General features: G+C 88.4%; 1 protein-coding gene across 1 annotated transcript in view; it reads right to left on the reverse strand.

Annotated features, from left to right (window-relative positions):
• LOC125437836 (fibroblast growth factor receptor 3-like) overlaps window positions 1–18,952 on the reverse strand; it is a 116,190-nt gene that overhangs the window by 19,118 nt on the left and 78,120 nt on the right. Inside the window, exons 9-10 of the mRNA XM_048505849.1 lie at window positions 17,304–17,449; window positions 17,030–17,197 (exon numbers count right to left, since the gene is read on the reverse strand). Coding sequence (XP_048361806.1) covers window positions 17,030–17,197; window positions 17,304–17,449 — 314 coding nt within the window. The remainder of the gene's footprint in view (window positions 1–17,029; window positions 17,198–17,303; window positions 17,450–18,952) is intronic.

The raw sequence follows: 18,952 nt of genomic DNA on the forward strand, positions 1-18,952 counted from the left end.
GGGGGGGGGGGGGGTGGGGGGGGGGGGGGGTGGGGGGGGGGGGGGGTGGGGGGGGGGGGGGGTGGGGGGGGGGGGGGGTGGGGGGGGGGGGGGGTGGGGGGGGGGGGGGGTGGGGGGGGGGGGGGGTGGGGGGGGGGGGGGGTGGGGGGGGGGGGGGGTGGGGGGGGGGGGGGGTGGGGGGGGGGGGGGGTGGGGGGGGGGGGGGGTGGGGGGGGGGGGGGGTGGGGGGGGGGGGGGGTGGGGGGGGGGGGGGGTGGGGGGGGGGGGGGGTGGGGGGGGGGGGGGGTGGGGGGGGGGGGGGGTGGGGGGGGGGGGGGGTGGGGGGGGGGGGGGGTGGGGGGGGGGGGGGGTGGGGGGGGGGGGGGGTGGGGGGGGGGGGGGGTGGGGGGGGGGGGGGGTGGGGGGGGGGGGGGGTGGGGGGGGGGGGGGGTGGGGGGGGGGGGGGGTGGGGGGGGGGGGGGGTGGGGGGGGGGGGGGGTGGGGGGGGGGGGGGGTGGGGGGGGGGGGGGGTGGGGGGGGGGGGGGGTGGGGGGGGGGGGGGGTGGGGGGGGGGGGGGGTGGGGGGGGGGGGGGGTGGGGGGGGGGGGGGGTGGGGGGGGGGGGGGGTGGGGGGGGGGGGGGGTGGGGGGGGGGGGGGGTGGGGGGGGGGGGGGGTGGGGGGGGGGGGGGGTGGGGGGGGGGGGGGGTGGGGGGGGGGGGGGGTGGGGGGGGGGGGGGGTGGGGGGGGGGGGGGGTGGGGGGGGGGGGGGGTGGGGGGGGGGGGGGGTGGGGGGGGGGGGGGGTGGGGGGGGGGGGGGGTGGGGGGGGGGGGGGGTGGGGGGGGGGGGGGGTGGGGGGGGGGGGGGGTGGGGGGGGGGGGGGGTGGGGGGGGGGGGGGGTGGGGGGGGGGGGGGGTGGGGGGGGGGGGGGGTGGGGGGGGGGGGGGGTGGGGGGGGGGGGGGGTGGGGGGGGGGGGGGGTGGGGGGGGGGGGGGGTGGGGGGGGGGGGGGGTGGGGGGGGGGGGGGGTGGGGGGGGGGGGGGGTGGGGGGGGGGGGGGGTGGGGGGGGGGGGGGGTGGGGGGGGGGGGGGGTGGGGGGGGGGGGGGGTGGGGGGGGGGGGGGGTGGGGGGGGGGGGGGGTGGGGGGGGGGGGGGGTGGGGGGGGGGGGGGGTGGGGGGGGGGGGGGGTGGGGGGGGGGGGGGGTGGGGGGGGGGGGGGGTGGGGGGGGGGGGGGGTGGGGGGGGGGGGGGGTGGGGGGGGGGGGGGGTGGGGGGGGGGGGGGGTGGGGGGGGGGGGGGGTGGGGGGGGGGGGGGGTGGGGGGGGGGGGGGGTGGGGGGGGGGGGGGGTGGGGGGGGGGGGGGGTGGGGGGGGGGGGGGGTGGGGGGGGGGGGGGGTGGGGGGGGGGGGGGGTGGGGGGGGGGGGGGGTGGGGGGGGGGGGGGGTGGGGGGGGGGGGGGGTGGGGGGGGGGGGGGGTGGGGGGGGGGGGGGGTGGGGGGGGGGGGGGGTGGGGGGGGGGGGGGGTGGGGGGGGGGGGGGGTGGGGGGGGGGGGGGGTGGGGGGGGGGGGGGGTGGGGGGGGGGGGGGGTGGGGGGGGGGGGGGGTGGGGGGGGGGGGGGGTGGGGGGGGGGGGGGGTGGGGGGGGGGGGGGGTGGGGGGGGGGGGGGGTGGGGGGGGGGGGGGGTGGGGGGGGGGGGGGGTGGGGGGGGGGGGGGGTGGGGGGGGGGGGGGGTGGGGGGGGGGGGGGGTGGGGGGGGGGGGGGGTGGGGGGGGGGGGGGGTGGGGGGGGGGGGGGGTGGGGGGGGGGGGGGGTGGGGGGGGGGGGGGGTGGGGGGGGGGGGGGGTGGGGGGGGGGGGGGGTGGGGGGGGGGGGGGGTGGGGGGGGGGGGGGGTGGGGGGGGGGGGGGGTGGGGGGGGGGGGGGGTGGGGGGGGGGGGGGGTGGGGGGGGGGGGGGGTGGGGGGGGGGGGGGGTGGGGGGGGGGGGGGGTGGGGGGGGGGGGGGGTGGGGGGGGGGGGGGGTGGGGGGGGGGGGGGGTGGGGGGGGGGGGGGGTGGGGGGGGGGGGGGGTGGGGGGGGGGGGGGGTGGGGGGGGGGGGGGGTGGGGGGGGGGGGGGGTGGGGGGGGGGGGGGGTGGGGGGGGGGGGGGGTGGGGGGGGGGGGGGGTGGGGGGGGGGGGGGGTGGGGGGGGGGGGGGGTGGGGGGGGGGGGGGGTGGGGGGGGGGGGGGGTGGGGGGGGGGGGGGGTGGGGGGGGGGGGGGGTGGGGGGGGGGGGGGGTGGGGGGGGGGGGGGGTGGGGGGGGGGGGGGGTGGGGGGGGGGGGGGGTGGGGGGGGGGGGGGGTGGGGGGGGGGGGGGGTGGGGGGGGGGGGGGGTGGGGGGGGGGGGGGGTGGGGGGGGGGGGGGGTGGGGGGGGGGGGGGGTGGGGGGGGGGGGGGGTGGGGGGGGGGGGGGGTGGGGGGGGGGGGGGGTGGGGGGGGGGGGGGGTGGGGGGGGGGGGGGGTGGGGGGGGGGGGGGGTGGGGGGGGGGGGGGGTGGGGGGGGGGGGGGGTGGGGGGGGGGGGGGGTGGGGGGGGGGGGGGGTGGGGGGGGGGGGGGGTGGGGGGGGGGGGGGGTGGGGGGGGGGGGGGGTGGGGGGGGGGGGGGGTGGGGGGGGGGGGGGGTGGGGGGGGGGGGGGGTGGGGGGGGGGGGGGGTGGGGGGGGGGGGGGGTGGGGGGGGGGGGGGGTGGGGGGGGGGGGGGGTGGGGGGGGGGGGGGGTGGGGGGGGGGGGGGGTGGGGGGGGGGGGGGGTGGGGGGGGGGGGGGGTGGGGGGGGGGGGGGGTGGGGGGGGGGGGGGGTGGGGGGGGGGGGGGGTGGGGGGGGGGGGGGGTGGGGGGGGGGGGGGGTGGGGGGGGGGGGGGGTGGGGGGGGGGGGGGGTGGGGGGGGGGGGGGGTGGGGGGGGGGGGGGGTGGGGGGGGGGGGGGGTGGGGGGGGGGGGGGGTGGGGGGGGGGGGGGGTGGGGGGGGGGGGGGGTGGGGGGGGGGGGGGGTGGGGGGGGGGGGGGGTGGGGGGGGGGGGGGGTGGGGGGGGGGGGGGGTGGGGGGGGGGGGGGGTGGGGGGGGGGGGGGGTGGGGGGGGGGGGGGGTGGGGGGGGGGGGGGGTGGGGGGGGGGGGGGGTGGGGGGGGGGGGGGGTGGGGGGGGGGGGGGGTGGGGGGGGGGGGGGGTGGGGGGGGGGGGGGGTGGGGGGGGGGGGGGGTGGGGGGGGGGGGGGGTGGGGGGGGGGGGGGGTGGGGGGGGGGGGGGGTGGGGGGGGGGGGGGGTGGGGGGGGGGGGGGGTGGGGGGGGGGGGGGGTGGGGGGGGGGGGGGGTGGGGGGGGGGGGGGGTGGGGGGGGGGGGGGGTGGGGGGGGGGGGGGGTGGGGGGGGGGGGGGGTGGGGGGGGGGGGGGGTGGGGGGGGGGGGGGGTGGGGGGGGGGGGGGGTGGGGGGGGGGGGGGGTGGGGGGGGGGGGGGGTGGGGGGGGGGGGGGGTGGGGGGGGGGGGGGGTGGGGGGGGGGGGGGGTGGGGGGGGGGGGGGGTGGGGGGGGGGGGGGGTGGGGGGGGGGGGGGGTGGGGGGGGGGGGGGGTGGGGGGGGGGGGGGGTGGGGGGGGGGGGGGGTGGGGGGGGGGGGGGGTGGGGGGGGGGGGGGGTGGGGGGGGGGGGGGGTGGGGGGGGGGGGGGGTGGGGGGGGGGGGGGGTGGGGGGGGGGGGGGGTGGGGGGGGGGGGGGGTGGGGGGGGGGGGGGGTGGGGGGGGGGGGGGGTGGGGGGGGGGGGGGGTGGGGGGGGGGGGGGGTGGGGGGGGGGGGGGGTGGGGGGGGGGGGGGGTGGGGGGGGGGGGGGGTGGGGGGGGGGGGGGGTGGGGGGGGGGGGGGGTGGGGGGGGGGGGGGGTGGGGGGGGGGGGGGGTGGGGGGGGGGGGGGGTGGGGGGGGGGGGGGGTGGGGGGGGGGGGGGGTGGGGGGGGGGGGGGGTGGGGGGGGGGGGGGGTGGGGGGGGGGGGGGGTGGGGGGGGGGGGGGGTGGGGGGGGGGGGGGGTGGGGGGGGGGGGGGGTGGGGGGGGGGGGGGGTGGGGGGGGGGGGGGGTGGGGGGGGGGGGGGGTGGGGGGGGGGGGGGGTGGGGGGGGGGGGGGGTGGGGGGGGGGGGGGGTGGGGGGGGGGGGGGGTGGGGGGGGGGGGGGGTGGGGGGGGGGGGGGGTGGGGGGGGGGGGGGGTGGGGGGGGGGGGGGGTGGGGGGGGGGGGGGGTGGGGGGGGGGGGGGGTGGGGGGGGGGGGGGGTGGGGGGGGGGGGGGGTGGGGGGGGGGGGGGGTGGGGGGGGGGGGGGGTGGGGGGGGGGGGGGGTGGGGGGGGGGGGGGGTGGGGGGGGGGGGGGGTGGGGGGGGGGGGGGGTGGGGGGGGGGGGGGGTGGGGGGGGGGGGGGGTGGGGGGGGGGGGGGGTGGGGGGGGGGGGGGGTGGGGGGGGGGGGGGGTGGGGGGGGGGGGGGGTGGGGGGGGGGGGGGGTGGGGGGGGGGGGGGGTGGGGGGGGGGGGGGGTGGGGGGGGGGGGGGGTGGGGGGGGGGGGGGGTGGGGGGGGGGGGGGGTGGGGGGGGGGGGGGGTGGGGGGGGGGGGGGGTGGGGGGGGGGGGGGGTGGGGGGGGGGGGGGGTGGGGGGGGGGGGGGGTGGGGGGGGGGGGGGGTGGGGGGGGGGGGGGGTGGGGGGGGGGGGGGGTGGGGGGGGGGGGGGGTGGGGGGGGGGGGGGGTGGGGGGGGGGGGGGGTGGGGGGGGGGGGGGGTGGGGGGGGGGGGGGGTGGGGGGGGGGGGGGGTGGGGGGGGGGGGGGGTGGGGGGGGGGGGGGGTGGGGGGGGGGGGGGGTGGGGGGGGGGGGGGGTGGGGGGGGGGGGGGGTGGGGGGGGGGGGGGGTGGGGGGGGGGGGGGGTGGGGGGGGGGGGGGGTGGGGGGGGGGGGGGGTGGGGGGGGGGGGGGGTGGGGGGGGGGGGGGGTGGGGGGGGGGGGGGGTGGGGGGGGGGGGGGGTGGGGGGGGGGGGGGGTGGGGGGGGGGGGGGGTGGGGGGGGGGGGGGGTGGGGGGGGGGGGGGGTGGGGGGGGGGGGGGGTGGGGGGGGGGGGGGGTGGGGGGGGGGGGGGGTGGGGGGGGGGGGGGGTGGGGGGGGGGGGGGGTGGGGGGGGGGGGGGGTGGGGGGGGGGGGGGGTGGGGGGGGGGGGGGGTGGGGGGGGGGGGGGGTGGGGGGGGGGGGGGGTGGGGGGGGGGGGGGGTGGGGGGGGGGGGGGGTGGGGGGGGGGGGGGGTGGGGGGGGGGGGGGGTGGGGGGGGGGGGGGGTGGGGGGGGGGGGGGGTGGGGGGGGGGGGGGGTGGGGGGGGGGGGGGGTGGGGGGGGGGGGGGGTGGGGGGGGGGGGGGGTGGGGGGGGGGGGGGGTGGGGGGGGGGGGGGGTGGGGGGGGGGGGGGGTGGGGGGGGGGGGGGGTGGGGGGGGGGGGGGGTGGGGGGGGGGGGGGGTGGGGGGGGGGGGGGGTGGGGGGGGGGGGGGGTGGGGGGGGGGGGGGGTGGGGGGGGGGGGGGGTGGGGGGGGGGGGGGGTGGGGGGGGGGGGGGGTGGGGGGGGGGGGGGGTGGGGGGGGGGGGGGGTGGGGGGGGGGGGGGGTGGGGGGGGGGGGGGGTGGGGGGGGGGGGGGGTGGGGGGGGGGGGGGGTGGGGGGGGGGGGGGGTGGGGGGGGGGGGGGGTGGGGGGGGGGGGGGGTGGGGGGGGGGGGGGGTGGGGGGGGGGGGGGGTGGGGGGGGGGGGGGGTGGGGGGGGGGGGGGGTGGGGGGGGGGGGGGGTGGGGGGGGGGGGGGGTGGGGGGGGGGGGGGGTGGGGGGGGGGGGGGGTGGGGGGGGGGGGGGGTGGGGGGGGGGGGGGGTGGGGGGGGGGGGGGGTGGGGGGGGGGGGGGGTGGGGGGGGGGGGGGGTGGGGGGGGGGGGGGGTGGGGGGGGGGGGGGGTGGGGGGGGGGGGGGGTGGGGGGGGGGGGGGGTGGGGGGGGGGGGGGGTGGGGGGGGGGGGGGGTGGGGGGGGGGGGGGGTGGGGGGGGGGGGGGGTGGGGGGGGGGGGGGGTGGGGGGGGGGGGGGGTGGGGGGGGGGGGGGGTGGGGGGGGGGGGGGGTGGGGGGGGGGGGGGGTGGGGGGGGGGGGGGGTGGGGGGGGGGGGGGGTGGGGGGGGGGGGGGGTGGGGGGGGGGGGGGGTGGGGGGGGGGGGGGGTGGGGGGGGGGGGGGGTGGGGGGGGGGGGGGGTGGGGGGGGGGGGGGGTGGGGGGGGGGGGGGGTGGGGGGGGGGGGGGGTGGGGGGGGGGGGGGGTGGGGGGGGGGGGGGGTGGGGGGGGGGGGGGGTGGGGGGGGGGGGGGGTGGGGGGGGGGGGGGGTGGGGGGGGGGGGGGGTGGGGGGGGGGGGGGGTGGGGGGGGGGGGGGGTGGGGGGGGGGGGGGGTGGGGGGGGGGGGGGGTGGGGGGGGGGGGGGGTGGGGGGGGGGGGGGGTGGGGGGGGGGGGGGGTGGGGGGGGGGGGGGGTGGGGGGGGGGGGGGGTGGGGGGGGGGGGGGGTGGGGGGGGGGGGGGGTGGGGGGGGGGGGGGGTGGGGGGGGGGGGGGGTGGGGGGGGGGGGGGGTGGGGGGGGGGGGGGGTGGGGGGGGGGGGGGGTGGGGGGGGGGGGGGGTGGGGGGGGGGGGGGGTGGGGGGGGGGGGGGGTGGGGGGGGGGGGGGGTGGGGGGGGGGGGGGGTGGGGGGGGGGGGGGGTGGGGGGGGGGGGGGGTGGGGGGGGGGGGGGGTGGGGGGGGGGGGGGGTGGGGGGGGGGGGGGGTGGGGGGGGGGGGGGGTGGGGGGGGGGGGGGGTGGGGGGGGGGGGGGGTGGGGGGGGGGGGGGGTGGGGGGGGGGGGGGGTGGGGGGGGGGGGGGGTGGGGGGGGGGGGGGGTGGGGGGGGGGGGGGGTGGGGGGGGGGGGGGGTGGGGGGGGGGGGGGGTGGGGGGGGGGGGGGGTGGGGGGGGGGGGGGGTGGGGGGGGGGGGGGGTGGGGGGGGGGGGGGGTGGGGGGGGGGGGGGGTGGGGGGGGGGGGGGGTGGGGGGGGGGGGGGGTGGGGGGGGGGGGGGGTGGGGGGGGGGGGGGGTGGGGGGGGGGGGGGGTGGGGGGGGGGGGGGGTGGGGGGGGGGGGGGGTGGGGGGGGGGGGGGGTGGGGGGGGGGGGGGGTGGGGGGGGGGGGGGGTGGGGGGGGGGGGGGGTGGGGGGGGGGGGGGGTGGGGGGGGGGGGGGGTGGGGGGGGGGGGGGGTGGGGGGGGGGGGGGGTGGGGGGGGGGGGGGGTGGGGGGGGGGGGGGGTGGGGGGGGGGGGGGGTGGGGGGGGGGGGGGGTGGGGGGGGGGGGGGGTGGGGGGGGGGGGGGGTGGGGGGGGGGGGGGGTGGGGGGGGGGGGGGGTGGGGGGGGGGGGGGGTGGGGGGGGGGGGGGGTGGGGGGGGGGGGGGGTGGGGGGGGGGGGGGGTGGGGGGGGGGGGGGGTGGGGGGGGGGGGGGGTGGGGGGGGGGGGGGGTGGGGGGGGGGGGGGGTGGGGGGGGGGGGGGGTGGGGGGGGGGGGGGGTGGGGGGGGGGGGGGGTGGGGGGGGGGGGGGGTGGGGGGGGGGGGGGGTGGGGGGGGGGGGGGGTGGGGGGGGGGGGGGGTGGGGGGGGGGGGGGGTGGGGGGGGGGGGGGGTGGGGGGGGGGGGGGGTGGGGGGGGGGGGGGGTGGGGGGGGGGGGGGGTGGGGGGGGGGGGGGGTGGGGGGGGGGGGGGGTGGGGGGGGGGGGGGGTGGGGGGGGGGGGGGGTGGGGGGGGGGGGGGGTGGGGGGGGGGGGGGGTGGGGGGGGGGGGGGGTGGGGGGGGGGGGGGGTGGGGGGGGGGGGGGGTGGGGGGGGGGGGGGGTGGGGGGGGGGGGGGGTGGGGGGGGGGGGGGGTGGGGGGGGGGGGGGGTGGGGGGGGGGGGGGGTGGGGGGGGGGGGGGGTGGGGGGGGGGGGGGGTGGGGGGGGGGGGGGGTGGGGGGGGGGGGGGGTGGGGGGGGGGGGGGGTGGGGGGGGGGGGGGGTGGGGGGGGGGGGGGGTGGGGGGGGGGGGGGGTGGGGGGGGGGGGGGGTGGGGGGGGGGGGGGGTGGGGGGGGGGGGGGGTGGGGGGGGGGGGGGGTGGGGGGGGGGGGGGGTGGGGGGGGGGGGGGGTGGGGGGGGGGGGGGGTGGGGGGGGGGGGGGGTGGGGGGGGGGGGGGGTGGGGGGGGGGGGGGGTGGGGGGGGGGGGGGGTGGGGGGGGGGGGGGGTGGGGGGGGGGGGGGGTGGGGGGGGGGGGGGGTGGGGGGGGGGGGGGGTGGGGGGGGGGGGGGGTGGGGGGGGGGGGGGGTGGGGGGGGGGGGGGGTGGGGGGGGGGGGGGGTGGGGGGGGGGGGGGGTGGGGGGGGGGGGGGGTGGGGGGGGGGGGGGGTGGGGGGGGGGGGGGGTGGGGGGGGGGGGGGGTGGGGGGGGGGGGGGGTGGGGGGGGGGGGGGGTGGGGGGGGGGGGGGGTGGGGGGGGGGGGGGGTGGGGGGGGGGGGGGGTGGGGGGGGGGGGGGGTGGGGGGGGGGGGGGGTGGGGGGGGGGGGGGGTGGGGGGGGGGGGGGGTGGGGGGGGGGGGGGGTGGGGGGGGGGGGGGGTGGGGGGGGGGGGGGGTGGGGGGGGGGGGGGGTGGGGGGGGGGGGGGGTGGGGGGGGGGGGGGGTGGGGGGGGGGGGGGGTGGGGGGGGGGGGGGGTGGGGGGGGGGGGGGGTGGGGGGGGGGGGGGGTGGGGGGGGGGGGGGGTGGGGGGGGGGGGGGGTGGGGGGGGGGGGGGGTGGGGGGGGGGGGGGGTGGGGGGGGGGGGGGGTGGGGGGGGGGGGGGGTGGGGGGGGGGGGGGGTGGGGGGGGGGGGGGGTGGGGGGGGGGGGGGGTGGGGGGGGGGGGGGGTGGGGGGGGGGGGGGGTGGGGGGGGGGGGGGGTGGGGGGGGGGGGGGGTGGGGGGGGGGGGGGGTGGGGGGGGGGGGGGGTGGGGGGGGGGGGGGGTGGGGGGGGGGGGGGGTGGGGGGGGGGGGGGGTGGGGGGGGGGGGGGGTGGGGGGGGGGGGGGGTGGGGGGGGGGGGGGGTGGGGGGGGGGGGGGGTGGGGGGGGGGGGGGGTGGGGGGGGGGGGGGGTGGGGGGGGGGGGGGGTGGGGGGGGGGGGGGGTGGGGGGGGGGGGGGGTGGGGGGGGGGGGGGGTGGGGGGGGGGGGGGGTGGGGGGGGGGGGGGGTGGGGGGGGGGGGGGGTGGGGGGGGGGGGGGGTGGGGGGGGGGGGGGGTGGGGGGGGGGGGGGGTGGGGGGGGGGGGGGGTGGGGGGGGGGGGGGGTGGGGGGGGGGGGGGGTGGGGGGGGGGGGGGGTGGGGGGGGGGGGGGGTGGGGGGGGGGGGGGGTGGGGGGGGGGGGGGGTGGGGGGGGGGGGGGGTGGGGGGGGGGGGGGGTGGGGGGGGGGGGGGGTGGGGGGGGGGGGGGGTGGGGGGGGGGGGGGGTGGGGGGGGGGGGGGGTGGGGGGGGGGGGGGGTGGGGGGGGGGGGGGGTGGGGGGGGGGGGGGGTGGGGGGGGGGGGGGGTGGGGGGGGGGGGGGGTGGGGGGGGGGGGGGGTGGGGGGGGGGGGGGGTGGGGGGGGGGGGGGGTGGGGGGGGGGGGGGGTGGGGGGGGGGGGGGGTGGGGGGGGGGGGGGGTGGGGGGGGGGGGGGGTGGGGGGGGGGGGGGGTGGGGGGGGGGGGGGGTGGGGGGGGGGGGGGGTGGGGGGGGGGGGGGGTGGGGGGGGGGGGGGGTGGGGGGGGGGGGGGGTGGGGGGGGGGGGGGGTGGGGGGGGGGGGGGGTGGGGGGGGGGGGGGGTGGGGGGGGGGGGGGGTGGGGGGGGGGGGGGGTGGGGGGGGGGGGGGGTGGGGGGGGGGGGGGGTGGGGGGGGGGGGGGGTGGGGGGGGGGGGGGGTGGGGGGGGGGGGGGGTGGGGGGGGGGGGGGGTGGGGGGGGGGGGGGGTGGGGGGGGGGGGGGGTGGGGGGGGGGGGGGGTGGGGGGGGGGGGGGGTGGGGGGGGGGGGGGGTGGGGGGGGGGGGGGGTGGGGGGGGGGGGGGGTGGGGGGGGGGGGGGGTGGGGGGGGGGGGGGGTGGGGGGGGGGGGGGGTGGGGGGGGGGGGGGGTGGGGGGGGGGGGGGGTGGGGGGGGGGGGGGGTGGGGGGGGGGGGGGGTGGGGGGGGGGGGGGGTGGGGGGGGGGGGGGGTGGGGGGGGGGGGGGGTGGGGGGGGGGGGGGGTGGGGGGGGGGGGGGGTGGGGGGGGGGGGGGGTGGGGGGGGGGGGGGGTGGGGGGGGGGGGGGGTGGGGGGGGGGGGGGGTGGGGGGGGGGGGGGGTGGGGGGGGGGGGGGGTGGGGGGGGGGGGGGGTGGGGGGGGGGGGGGGTGGGGGGGGGGGGGGGTGGGGGGGGGGGGGGGTGGGGGGGGGGGGGGGTGGGGGGGGGGGGGGGTGGGGGGGGGGGGGGGTGGGGGGGGGGGGGGGTGGGGGGGGGGGGGGGTGGGGGGGGGGGGGGGTGGGGGGGGGGGGGGGTGGGGGGGGGGGGGGGTGGGGGGGGGGGGGGGTGGGGGGGGGGGGGGGTGGGGGGGGGGGGGGGTGGGGGGGGGGGGGGGTGGGGGGGGGGGGGGGTGGGGGGGGGGGGGGGTGGGGGGGGGGGGGGGTGGGGGGGGGGGGGGGTGGGGGGGGGGGGGGGTGGGGGGGGGGGGGGGTGGGGGGGGGGGGGGGTGGGGGGGGGGGGGGGTGGGGGGGGGGGGGGGTGGGGGGGGGGGGGGGTGGGGGGGGGGGGGGGTGGGGGGGGGGGGGGGTGGGGGGGGGGGGGGGTGGGGGGGGGGGGGGGTGGGGGGGGGGGGGGGTGGGGGGGGGGGGGGGTGGGGGGGGGGGGGGGTGGGGGGGGGGGGGGGTGGGGGGGGGGGGGGGTGGGGGGGGGGGGGGGTGGGGGGGGGGGGGGGTGGGGGGGGGGGGGGGTGGGGGGGGGGGGGGGTGGGGGGGGGGGGGGGTGGGGGGGGGGGGGGGTGGGGGGGGGGGGGGGTGGGGGGGGGGGGGGGTGGGGGGGGGGGGGGGTGGGGGGGGGGGGGGGTGGGGGGGGGGGGGGGTGGGGGGGGGGGGGGGTGGGGGGGGGGGGGGGTGGGGGGGGGGGGGGGTGGGGGGGGGGGGGGGTGGGGGGGGGGGGGGGTGGGGGGGGGGGGGGGTGGGGGGGGGGGGGGGTGGGGGGGGGGGGGGGTGGGGGGGGGGGGGGGTGGGGGGGGGGGGGGGTGGGGGGGGGGGGGGGTGGGGGGGGGGGGGGGTGGGGGGGGGGGGGGGTGGGGGGGGGGGGGGGTGGGGGGGGGGGGGGGTGGGGGGGGGGGGGGGTGGGGGGGGGGGGGGGTGGGGGGGGGGGGGGGTGGGGGGGGGGGGGGGTGGGGGGGGGGGGGGGTGGGGGGGGGGGGGGGTGGGGGGGGGGGGGGGTGGGGGGGGGGGGGGGTGGGGGGGGGGGGGGGTGGGGGGGGGGGGGGGTGGGGGGGGGGGGGGGTGGGGGGGGGGGGGGGTGGGGGGGGGGGGGGGTGGGGGGGGGGGGGGGTGGGGGGGGGGGGGGGTGGGGGGGGGGGGGGGTGGGGGGGGGGGGGGGTGGGGGGGGGGGGGGGTGGGGGGGGGGGGGGGTGGGGGGGGGGGGGGGTGGGGGGGGGGGGGGGTGGGGGGGGGGGGGGGTGGGGGGGGGGGGGGGTGGGGGGGGGGGGGGGTGGGGGGGGGGGGGGGTGGGGGGGGGGGGGGGTGGGGGGGGGGGGGGGTGGGGGGGGGGGGGGGTGGGGGGGGGGGGGGGTGGGGGGGGGGGGGGGTGGGGGGGGGGGGGGGTGGGGGGGGGGGGGGGTGGGGGGGGGGGGGGGTGGGGGGGGGGGGGGGTGGGGGGGGGGGGGGGTGGGGGGGGGGGGGGGTGGGGGGGGGGGGGGGTGGGGGGGGGGGGGGGTGGGGGGGGGGGGGGGTGGGGGGGGGGGGGGGTGGGGGGGGGGGGGGGTGGGGGGGGGGGGGGGTGGGGGGGGGGGGGGGTGGGGGGGGGGGGGGGTGGGGGGGGGGGGGGGTGGGGGGGGGGGGGGGTGGGGGGGGGGGGGGGTGGGGGGGGGGGGGGGTGGGGGGGGGGGGGGGTGGGGGGGGGGGGGGGTGGGGGGGGGGGGGGGTGGGGGGGGGGGGGGGTGGGGGGGGGGGGGGGTGGGGGGGGGGGGGGGTGGGGGGGGGGGGGGGTGGGGGGGGGGGGGGGTGGGGGGGGGGGGGGGTGGGGGGGGGGGGGGGTGGGGGGGGGGGGGGGTGGGGGGGGGGGGGGGTGGGGGGGGGGGGGGGTGGGGGGGGGGGGGGGTGGGGGGGGGGGGGGGTGGGGGGGGGGGGGGGTGGGGGGGGGGGGGGGTGGGGGGGGGGGGGGGTGGGGGGGGGGGGGGGTGGGGGGGGGGGGGGGTGGGGGGGGGGGGGGGTGGGGGGGGGGGGGGGTGGGGGGGGGGGGGGGTGGGGGGGGGGGGGGGTGGGGGGGGGGGGGGGTGGGGGGGGGGGGGGGTGGGGGGGGGGGGGGGTGGGGGGGGGGGGGGGTGGGGGGGGGGGGGGGTGGGGGGGGGGGGGGGTGGGGGGGGGGGGGGGTGGGGGGGGGGGGGGGTGGGGGGGGGGGGGGGTGGGGGGGGGGGGGGGTGGGGGGGGGGGGGGGTGGGGGGGGGGGGGGGTGGGGGGGGGGGGGGGTGGGGGGGGGGGGGGGTGGGGGGGGGGGGGGGTGGGGGGGGGGGGGGGTGGGGGGGGGGGGGGGTGGGGGGGGGGGGGGGTGGGGGGGGGGGGGGGTGGGGGGGGGGGGGGGTGGGGGGGGGGGGGGGTGGGGGGGGGGGGGGGTGGGGGGGGGGGGGGGTGGGGGGGGGGGGGGGTGGGGGGGGGGGGGGGTGGGGGGGGGGGGGGGTGGGGGGGGGGGGGGGTGGGGGGGGGGGGGGGTGGGGGGGGGGGGGGGTGGGGGGGGGGGGGGGTGGGGGGGGGGGGGGGTGGGGGGGGGGGGGGGTGGGGGGGGGGGGGGGTGGGGGGGGGGGGGGGTGGGGGGGGGGGGGGGTGGGGGGGGGGGGGGGTGGGGGGGGGGGGGGGTGGGGGGGGGCGGGGGGGTGGGGGGGGCCCCCCGGGGGGGGGGGGGGGGTGGGGGGGGGTGGGGGGGGGGGGGGGGGGGCGCGCGGCGGGCGGGGGGGGGGGGGGGGGGGGGGGGGGGGGGGGGGGGGGGGGGGGGGGCCGGGGGGGGGGGCGGGGGCCGCCCTCGGGGGGGGTGGGGGGGGGGGGGGGGGGGGGGGGGGGGTTGGGGGTGGGGGGGGGGGGGGGGGGGGGGGGGGGGGGTTGAAAATAGGGGGGCGGGGGGGGGGGTGGGGGGGGGGGGGGGTGGGGGGGGGGGCGTGTGGGGGGGGGGGGGGGTGGGGGGGCGGGGGGTTGGGGGGGGGGGGGGGTGGGGGGGGGGGGGGGTGGGGGGGGGGGGGGGTGGGGGGGGGGGGGGGTGGGGGGGGGGGGGGGTGGGGGGGGGGGGGGGTGGGGGGGGGGGGGGGTGGGGGGGGGGGGGGGTGGGGGGGGGGGGGGGTGGGGGGGGGGGGGGGTGGGGGGGGGGGGGGGTGGGGGGGGGGGGGGGTGGGGGGGGGGGGGGGTGGGGGGGGGGGGGGGTGGGGGGGGGGGGGGGTGGGGGGGGGGGGGGGTGGGGGGGGGGGGGGGTGGGGGGGGGGGGGGGTGGGGGGGGGGGGGGGTGGGGGGGGGGGGGGGTGGGGGGGGGGGGGGGTGGGGGGGGGGGGGGGTGGGGGGGGGGGGGGGTGGGGGGGGGGGGGGGTGGGGGGGGGGGGGGGTGGGGGGGGGGGGGGGTGGGGGGGGGGGGGGGTGGGGGGGGGGGGGGGTGGGGGGGGGGGGGGGTGGGGGGGGGGGGGGGTGGGGGGGGGGGGGGGTGGGGGGGGGGGGGGGTGGGGGGGGGGGGGGGTGGGGGGGGGGGGGGGTGGGGGGGGGGGGGGGTGGGGGGGGGGGGGGGTGGGGGGGGGGGGGGGTGGGGGGGGGGGGGGGTGGGGGGGGGGGGGGGTGGGGGGGGGGGGGGGTGGGGGGGGGGGGGGGTGGGGGGGGGGGGGGGTGGGGGGGGGGGGGGGTGGGGGGGGGGGGGGGTGGGGGGGGGGGGGGGTGGGGGGGGGGGGGGGTGGGGGGGGGGGGGGGTGGGGGGGGGGGGGGGTGGGGGGGGGGGGGGGTGGGGGGGGGGGGGGGTGGGGGGGGGGGGGGGTGGGGGGGGGGGGGGGTGGGGGGGGGGGGGGGTGGGGGGGGGGGGGGGTGGGGGGGGGGGGGGGTGGGGGGGGGGGGGGGTGGGGGGGGGGGGGGGTGGGGGGGGGGGGGGGTGGGGGGGGGGGGGGGTGGGGGGGGGGGGGGGTGGGGGGGGGGGGGGGTGGGGGGGGGGGGGGGTGGGGGGGGGGGGGGGTGGGGGGGGGGGGGGGTGGGGGGGGGGGGGGGTGGGGGGGGGGGGGGGTGGGGGGGGGGGGGGGTGGGGGGGGGGGGGGGTGGGGGGGGGGGGGGGTGGGGGGGGGGGGGGGTGGGGGGGGGGGGGGGTGGGGGGGGGGGGGGGTGGGGGGGGGGGGGGGTGGGGGGGGGGGGGGGTGGGGGGGGGGGGGGGTGGGGGGGGGGGGGGGTGGGGGGGGGGGGGGGTGGGGGGGGGGGGGGGTGGGGGGGGGGGGGGGTGGGGGGGGGGGGGGGTGGGGGGGGGGGGGGGTGGGGGGGGGGGGGGGTGGGGGGGGGGGGGGGTGGGGGGGGGGGGGGGTGGGGGGGGGGGGGGGTGGGGGGGGGGGGGGGTGGGGGGGGGGGGGGGTGGGGGGGGGGGGGGGTGGGGGGGGGGGGGGGTGGGGGGGGGGGGGGGTGGGGGGGGGGGGGGGTGGGGGGGGGGGGGGGTGGGGGGGGGGGGGGGTGGGGGGGGGGGGGGGTGGGGGGGGGGGGGGGTGGGGGGGGGGGGGGGTGGGGGGGGGGGGGGGTGGGGGGGGGGGGGGGTGGGGGGGGGGGGGGGTGGGGGGGGGGGGGGGTGGGGGGGGGGGGGGGTGGGGGGGGGGGGGGGTGGGGGGGGGGGGGGGTGGGGGGGGGGGGGGGTGGGGGGGGGGGGGGGTGGGGGGGGGGGGGGGTGGGGGGGGGGGGGGGTGGGGGGGGGGGGGGGTGGGGGGGGGGGGGGGTGGGGGGGGGGGGGGGTGGGGGGGGGGGGGGGTGGGGGGGGGGGGGGGTGGGGGGGGGGGGGGGTGGGGGGGGGGGGGGGTGGGGGGGGGGGGGGGTGGGGGGGGGGGGGGGTGGGGGGGGGGGGGGGTGGGGGGGGGGGGGGGTGGGGGGGGGGGGGGGTGGGGGGGGGGGGGGGTGGGGGGGGGGGGGGGTGGGGGGGGGGGGGGGTGGGGGGGGGGGGGGGTGGGGGGGGGGGGGGGTGGGGGGGGGGGGGGGTGGGGGGGGGGGGGGGTGGGGGGGGGGGGGGGTGGGGGGGGGGGGGGGTGGGGGGGGGGGGGGGTGGGGGGGGGGGGGGGTGGGGGGGGGGGGGGGTGGGGGGGGGGGGGGGTGGGGGGGGGGGGGGGTGGGGGGGGGGGGGGGTGGGGGGGGGGGGGGGTGGGGGGGGGGGGGGGTGGGGGGGGGGGGGGGTGGGGGGGGGGGGGGGTGGGGGGGGGGGGGGGTGGGGGGGGGGGGGGGTGGGGGGGGGGGGGGGTGGGGGGGGGGGGGGGTGGGGGGGGGGGGGGGTGGGGGGGGGGGGGGGTGGGGGGGGGGGGGGGTGGGGGGGGGGGGGGGTGGGGGGGGGGGGGGGTGGGGGGGGGGGGGGGTGGGGGGGGGGGGGGGTGGGGGGGGGGGGGGGTGGGGGGGGGGGGGGGTGGGGGGGGGGGGGGGTGGGGGGGGGGGGGGGTGGGGGGGGGGGGGGGTGGGGGGGGGGGGGGGTGGGGGGGGGGGGGGGTGGGGGGGGGGGGGGGTGGGGGGGGGGGGGGGTGGGGGGGGGGGGGGGTGGGGGGGGGGGGGGGTGGGGGGGGGGGGGGGTGGGGGGGGGGGGGGGTGGGGGGGGGGGGGGGTGGGGGGGGGGGGGGGTGGGGGGGGGGGGGGGTGGGGGGGGGGGGGGGTGGGGGGGGGGGGGGGTGGGGGGGGGGGGGGGTGGGGGGGGGGGGGGGTGGGGGGGGGGGGGGGTGGGGGGGGGGGGGGGTGGGGGGGGGGGGGGGTGGGGGGGGGGGGGGGTGGGGGGGGGGGGGGGTGGGGGGGGGGGGGGGTGGGGGGGGGGGGGGGTGGGGGGGGGGGGGGGTGGGGGGGGGGGGGGGTGGGGGGGGGGGGGGGTGGGGGGGGGGGGGGGTGGGGGGGGGGGGGGGTGGGGGGGGGGGGGGGTGGGGGGGGGGGGGGGTGGGGGGGGGGGGGGGTGGGGGGGGGGGGGGGTGGGGGGGGGGGGGGGTGGGGGGGGGGGGGGGTGGGGGGGGGGGGGGGTGGGGGGGGGGGGGGGTGGGGGGGGGGGGGGGTGGGGGGGGGGGGGGGTGGGGGGGGGGGGGGGTGGGGGGGGGGGGGGGTGGGGGGGGGGGGGGGTGGGGGGGGGGGGGGGTGGGGGGGGGGGGGGGTGGGGGGGGGGGGGGGTGGGGGGGGGGGGGGGTGGGGGGGGGGGGGGGTGGGGGGGGGGGGGGGTGGGGGGGGGGGGGGGTGGGGGGGGGGGGGGGTGGGGGGGGGGGGGGGTGGGGGGGGGGGGGGGTGGGGGGGGGGGGGGGTGGGGGGGGGGGGGGGTGGGGGGGGGGGGGGGTGGGGGGGGGGGGGGGTGGGGGGGGGGGGGGGTGGGGGGGGGGGGGGGTGGGGGGGGGGGGGGGTGGGGGGGGGGGGGGGTGACCTTTGGCACTCCAGATCATTATGGACTACAGATTCCCGTCAGCCCCTTCCCGCATGGCCCGAGGTGGCCGAAAATGCGCGGCAGGCCAGATGGGAATTGTAGTCCATAACATCTGGAGTGCCAAAGGTTCGCCACCACTGCTCTATGCCTTGTTGTTGAGCTTTTAGAGGAGGAGGGTGGCCACTGCGTGAGAAAGGATGCGGGACAAGAAGAGTAGAAGCCGTTGTCACCTTTAAGCATCTTGACAGCTACGGTTACTGGTTTGTTTGATTTCTCCTTATCGATCCCAACAGCTTCTGCCATCACAACTTGACCAAAGCAGCCTTCACCCAGGGGCTTCCCGAGCGTCAGGCTGAAAAGAGAGACAGAAGGCAGACGTCAACACCCACTTGCCGACATGCCGTGGACAACCCGGAGTCTGCTCAGCTCAGAATATTTTTGCTGCGCACGTCGCTTACCGTGATCTCGCCAGCTCCCACTTGGGGTCAGCGGGCAGCTCGAGCTCGGAAACGTGAGCCAGCATTGGACCATCACTGGAGGACAGACGGGCGACCCTGACCAGTGGAGTGTTGGAATTCATGGAAGAATTAGATTCCAAAGACACCTGCTTGAATAGAACAAACGAAGCGTTATTGCCACCAGCTTCTAAGGTCAGTCATGAAAAAGAACTGGCGGAAGGGAATTTGCTGAAGATACAGATTCTTAAACACAGAAACTAAAAAGGAAGTTTCTTCCTCCCCAAATGGTTTGGTTTAAACCAGCACAGCAACCAATTTCAGCTGCATGATTGATCTTGCAGAGGGCAGAATTTGAAATATAGGTTTAATGGGCAGATAACACAACCAGAGAATCCAGCAAAGGGTTCCCGGACAAAGATGATGAAAGGAACGGCTCCATCACTATGAGAAACGGAATACCAGAAAAGCCATTCTAATTTAAGTCCTTTAGACATTACCTGATTGCTACGCGATTCCAGAAACAAAGCAGAAAGAAAAAAAATTACAATTATTAATAAGATTGGCATAAAACCCACATACAAAGAGCAGAAATGAACACATTAAAATAAGAAAGAGTAACAGTAGCAATAATTACTTTTTTTAAATTCAAAGCCAAGATGCAAAATAGCTTTAGTATTCCAGCTGCCAAGAGATTCTAGAGATGGGGTTCTTAATCTAGGGCAGGGGTCTGCAACCTGCAGCTCTCCAGATGTTCATGGACTACAAATCCCATCAGCCCCAATTGGCCATGCTGACAGGGGCTGATGGAATGTGTAGTCCATTAACATCTGGAGAGCCGCAGGTTGCAGACCACTGATCTAGGGGGTACCCCTCCCTCAGGGGAGGCACAGACTCCAGGGGAGGTGGGAGTTACATCTAAATGATAAACTTTCTTATCCATATTTTACGTATACAGGAGTCACAAAATTTATTTCCACAAAACTGTTCCATTGCCTGTGTTTGTGTTCATTTCACTGAATGAGTATGCATTTTTATCCAAGGATCATGGAGTGACTGAAGACTAAAGATAAGCAGCAGCAGTCATTTTGAGATGGGCTTGAAGCAGCCATTTTGTGGCAAACATCTTGTGGCTGCGCCCAACACCCCATGTCCGAATTACAGCCGTGCCCACAGGATCAGAAAGGTTGGGGACAAATAGTCCCTCTAACTATTCCCTACCTCTGCGCGGAAGTTTCCTACAACTGAGCAGAAGTTTGCCACCTGCAAGAAGTCCCCCCGCTGGTCAGCTGCCCAATCTGTGCAGCACCAATATGGCGTCTGCGCAGCCAACAGGGAACATTGTTGGGTATCCTGCATTGGGTATCCCTCCCTTTTATTCCTCCGACTTGGAGTTCCTTTGTCATCTAGGGGACTCACTTTCCTGTTTTGTTTCCCCTCCTCTCTCTGGGAGGGTTTTAATTGGGGTTTATCGCTGACGCCATCTTTATTAATTACTGCTGAGTTTTAATCTAATTTTAATGAGGTTTTGTTTGTATATGTTGTATGAGGAAATTATGCTGTGCACTGCCCAGAGCCCTCCGGGGGTAGGGCGATATACAAAACCCATAAATAAATAAATAAACAAACAAATAAACAAACAAACAAACAAA

This window comes from Sphaerodactylus townsendi, linkage group LG08 (genome assembly GCF_021028975.2).
Source record: "Sphaerodactylus townsendi isolate TG3544 linkage group LG08, MPM_Stown_v2.3, whole genome shotgun sequence".
Classification (NCBI taxonomy): domain Eukaryota; kingdom Metazoa; phylum Chordata; class Lepidosauria; order Squamata; family Sphaerodactylidae; genus Sphaerodactylus; species Sphaerodactylus townsendi.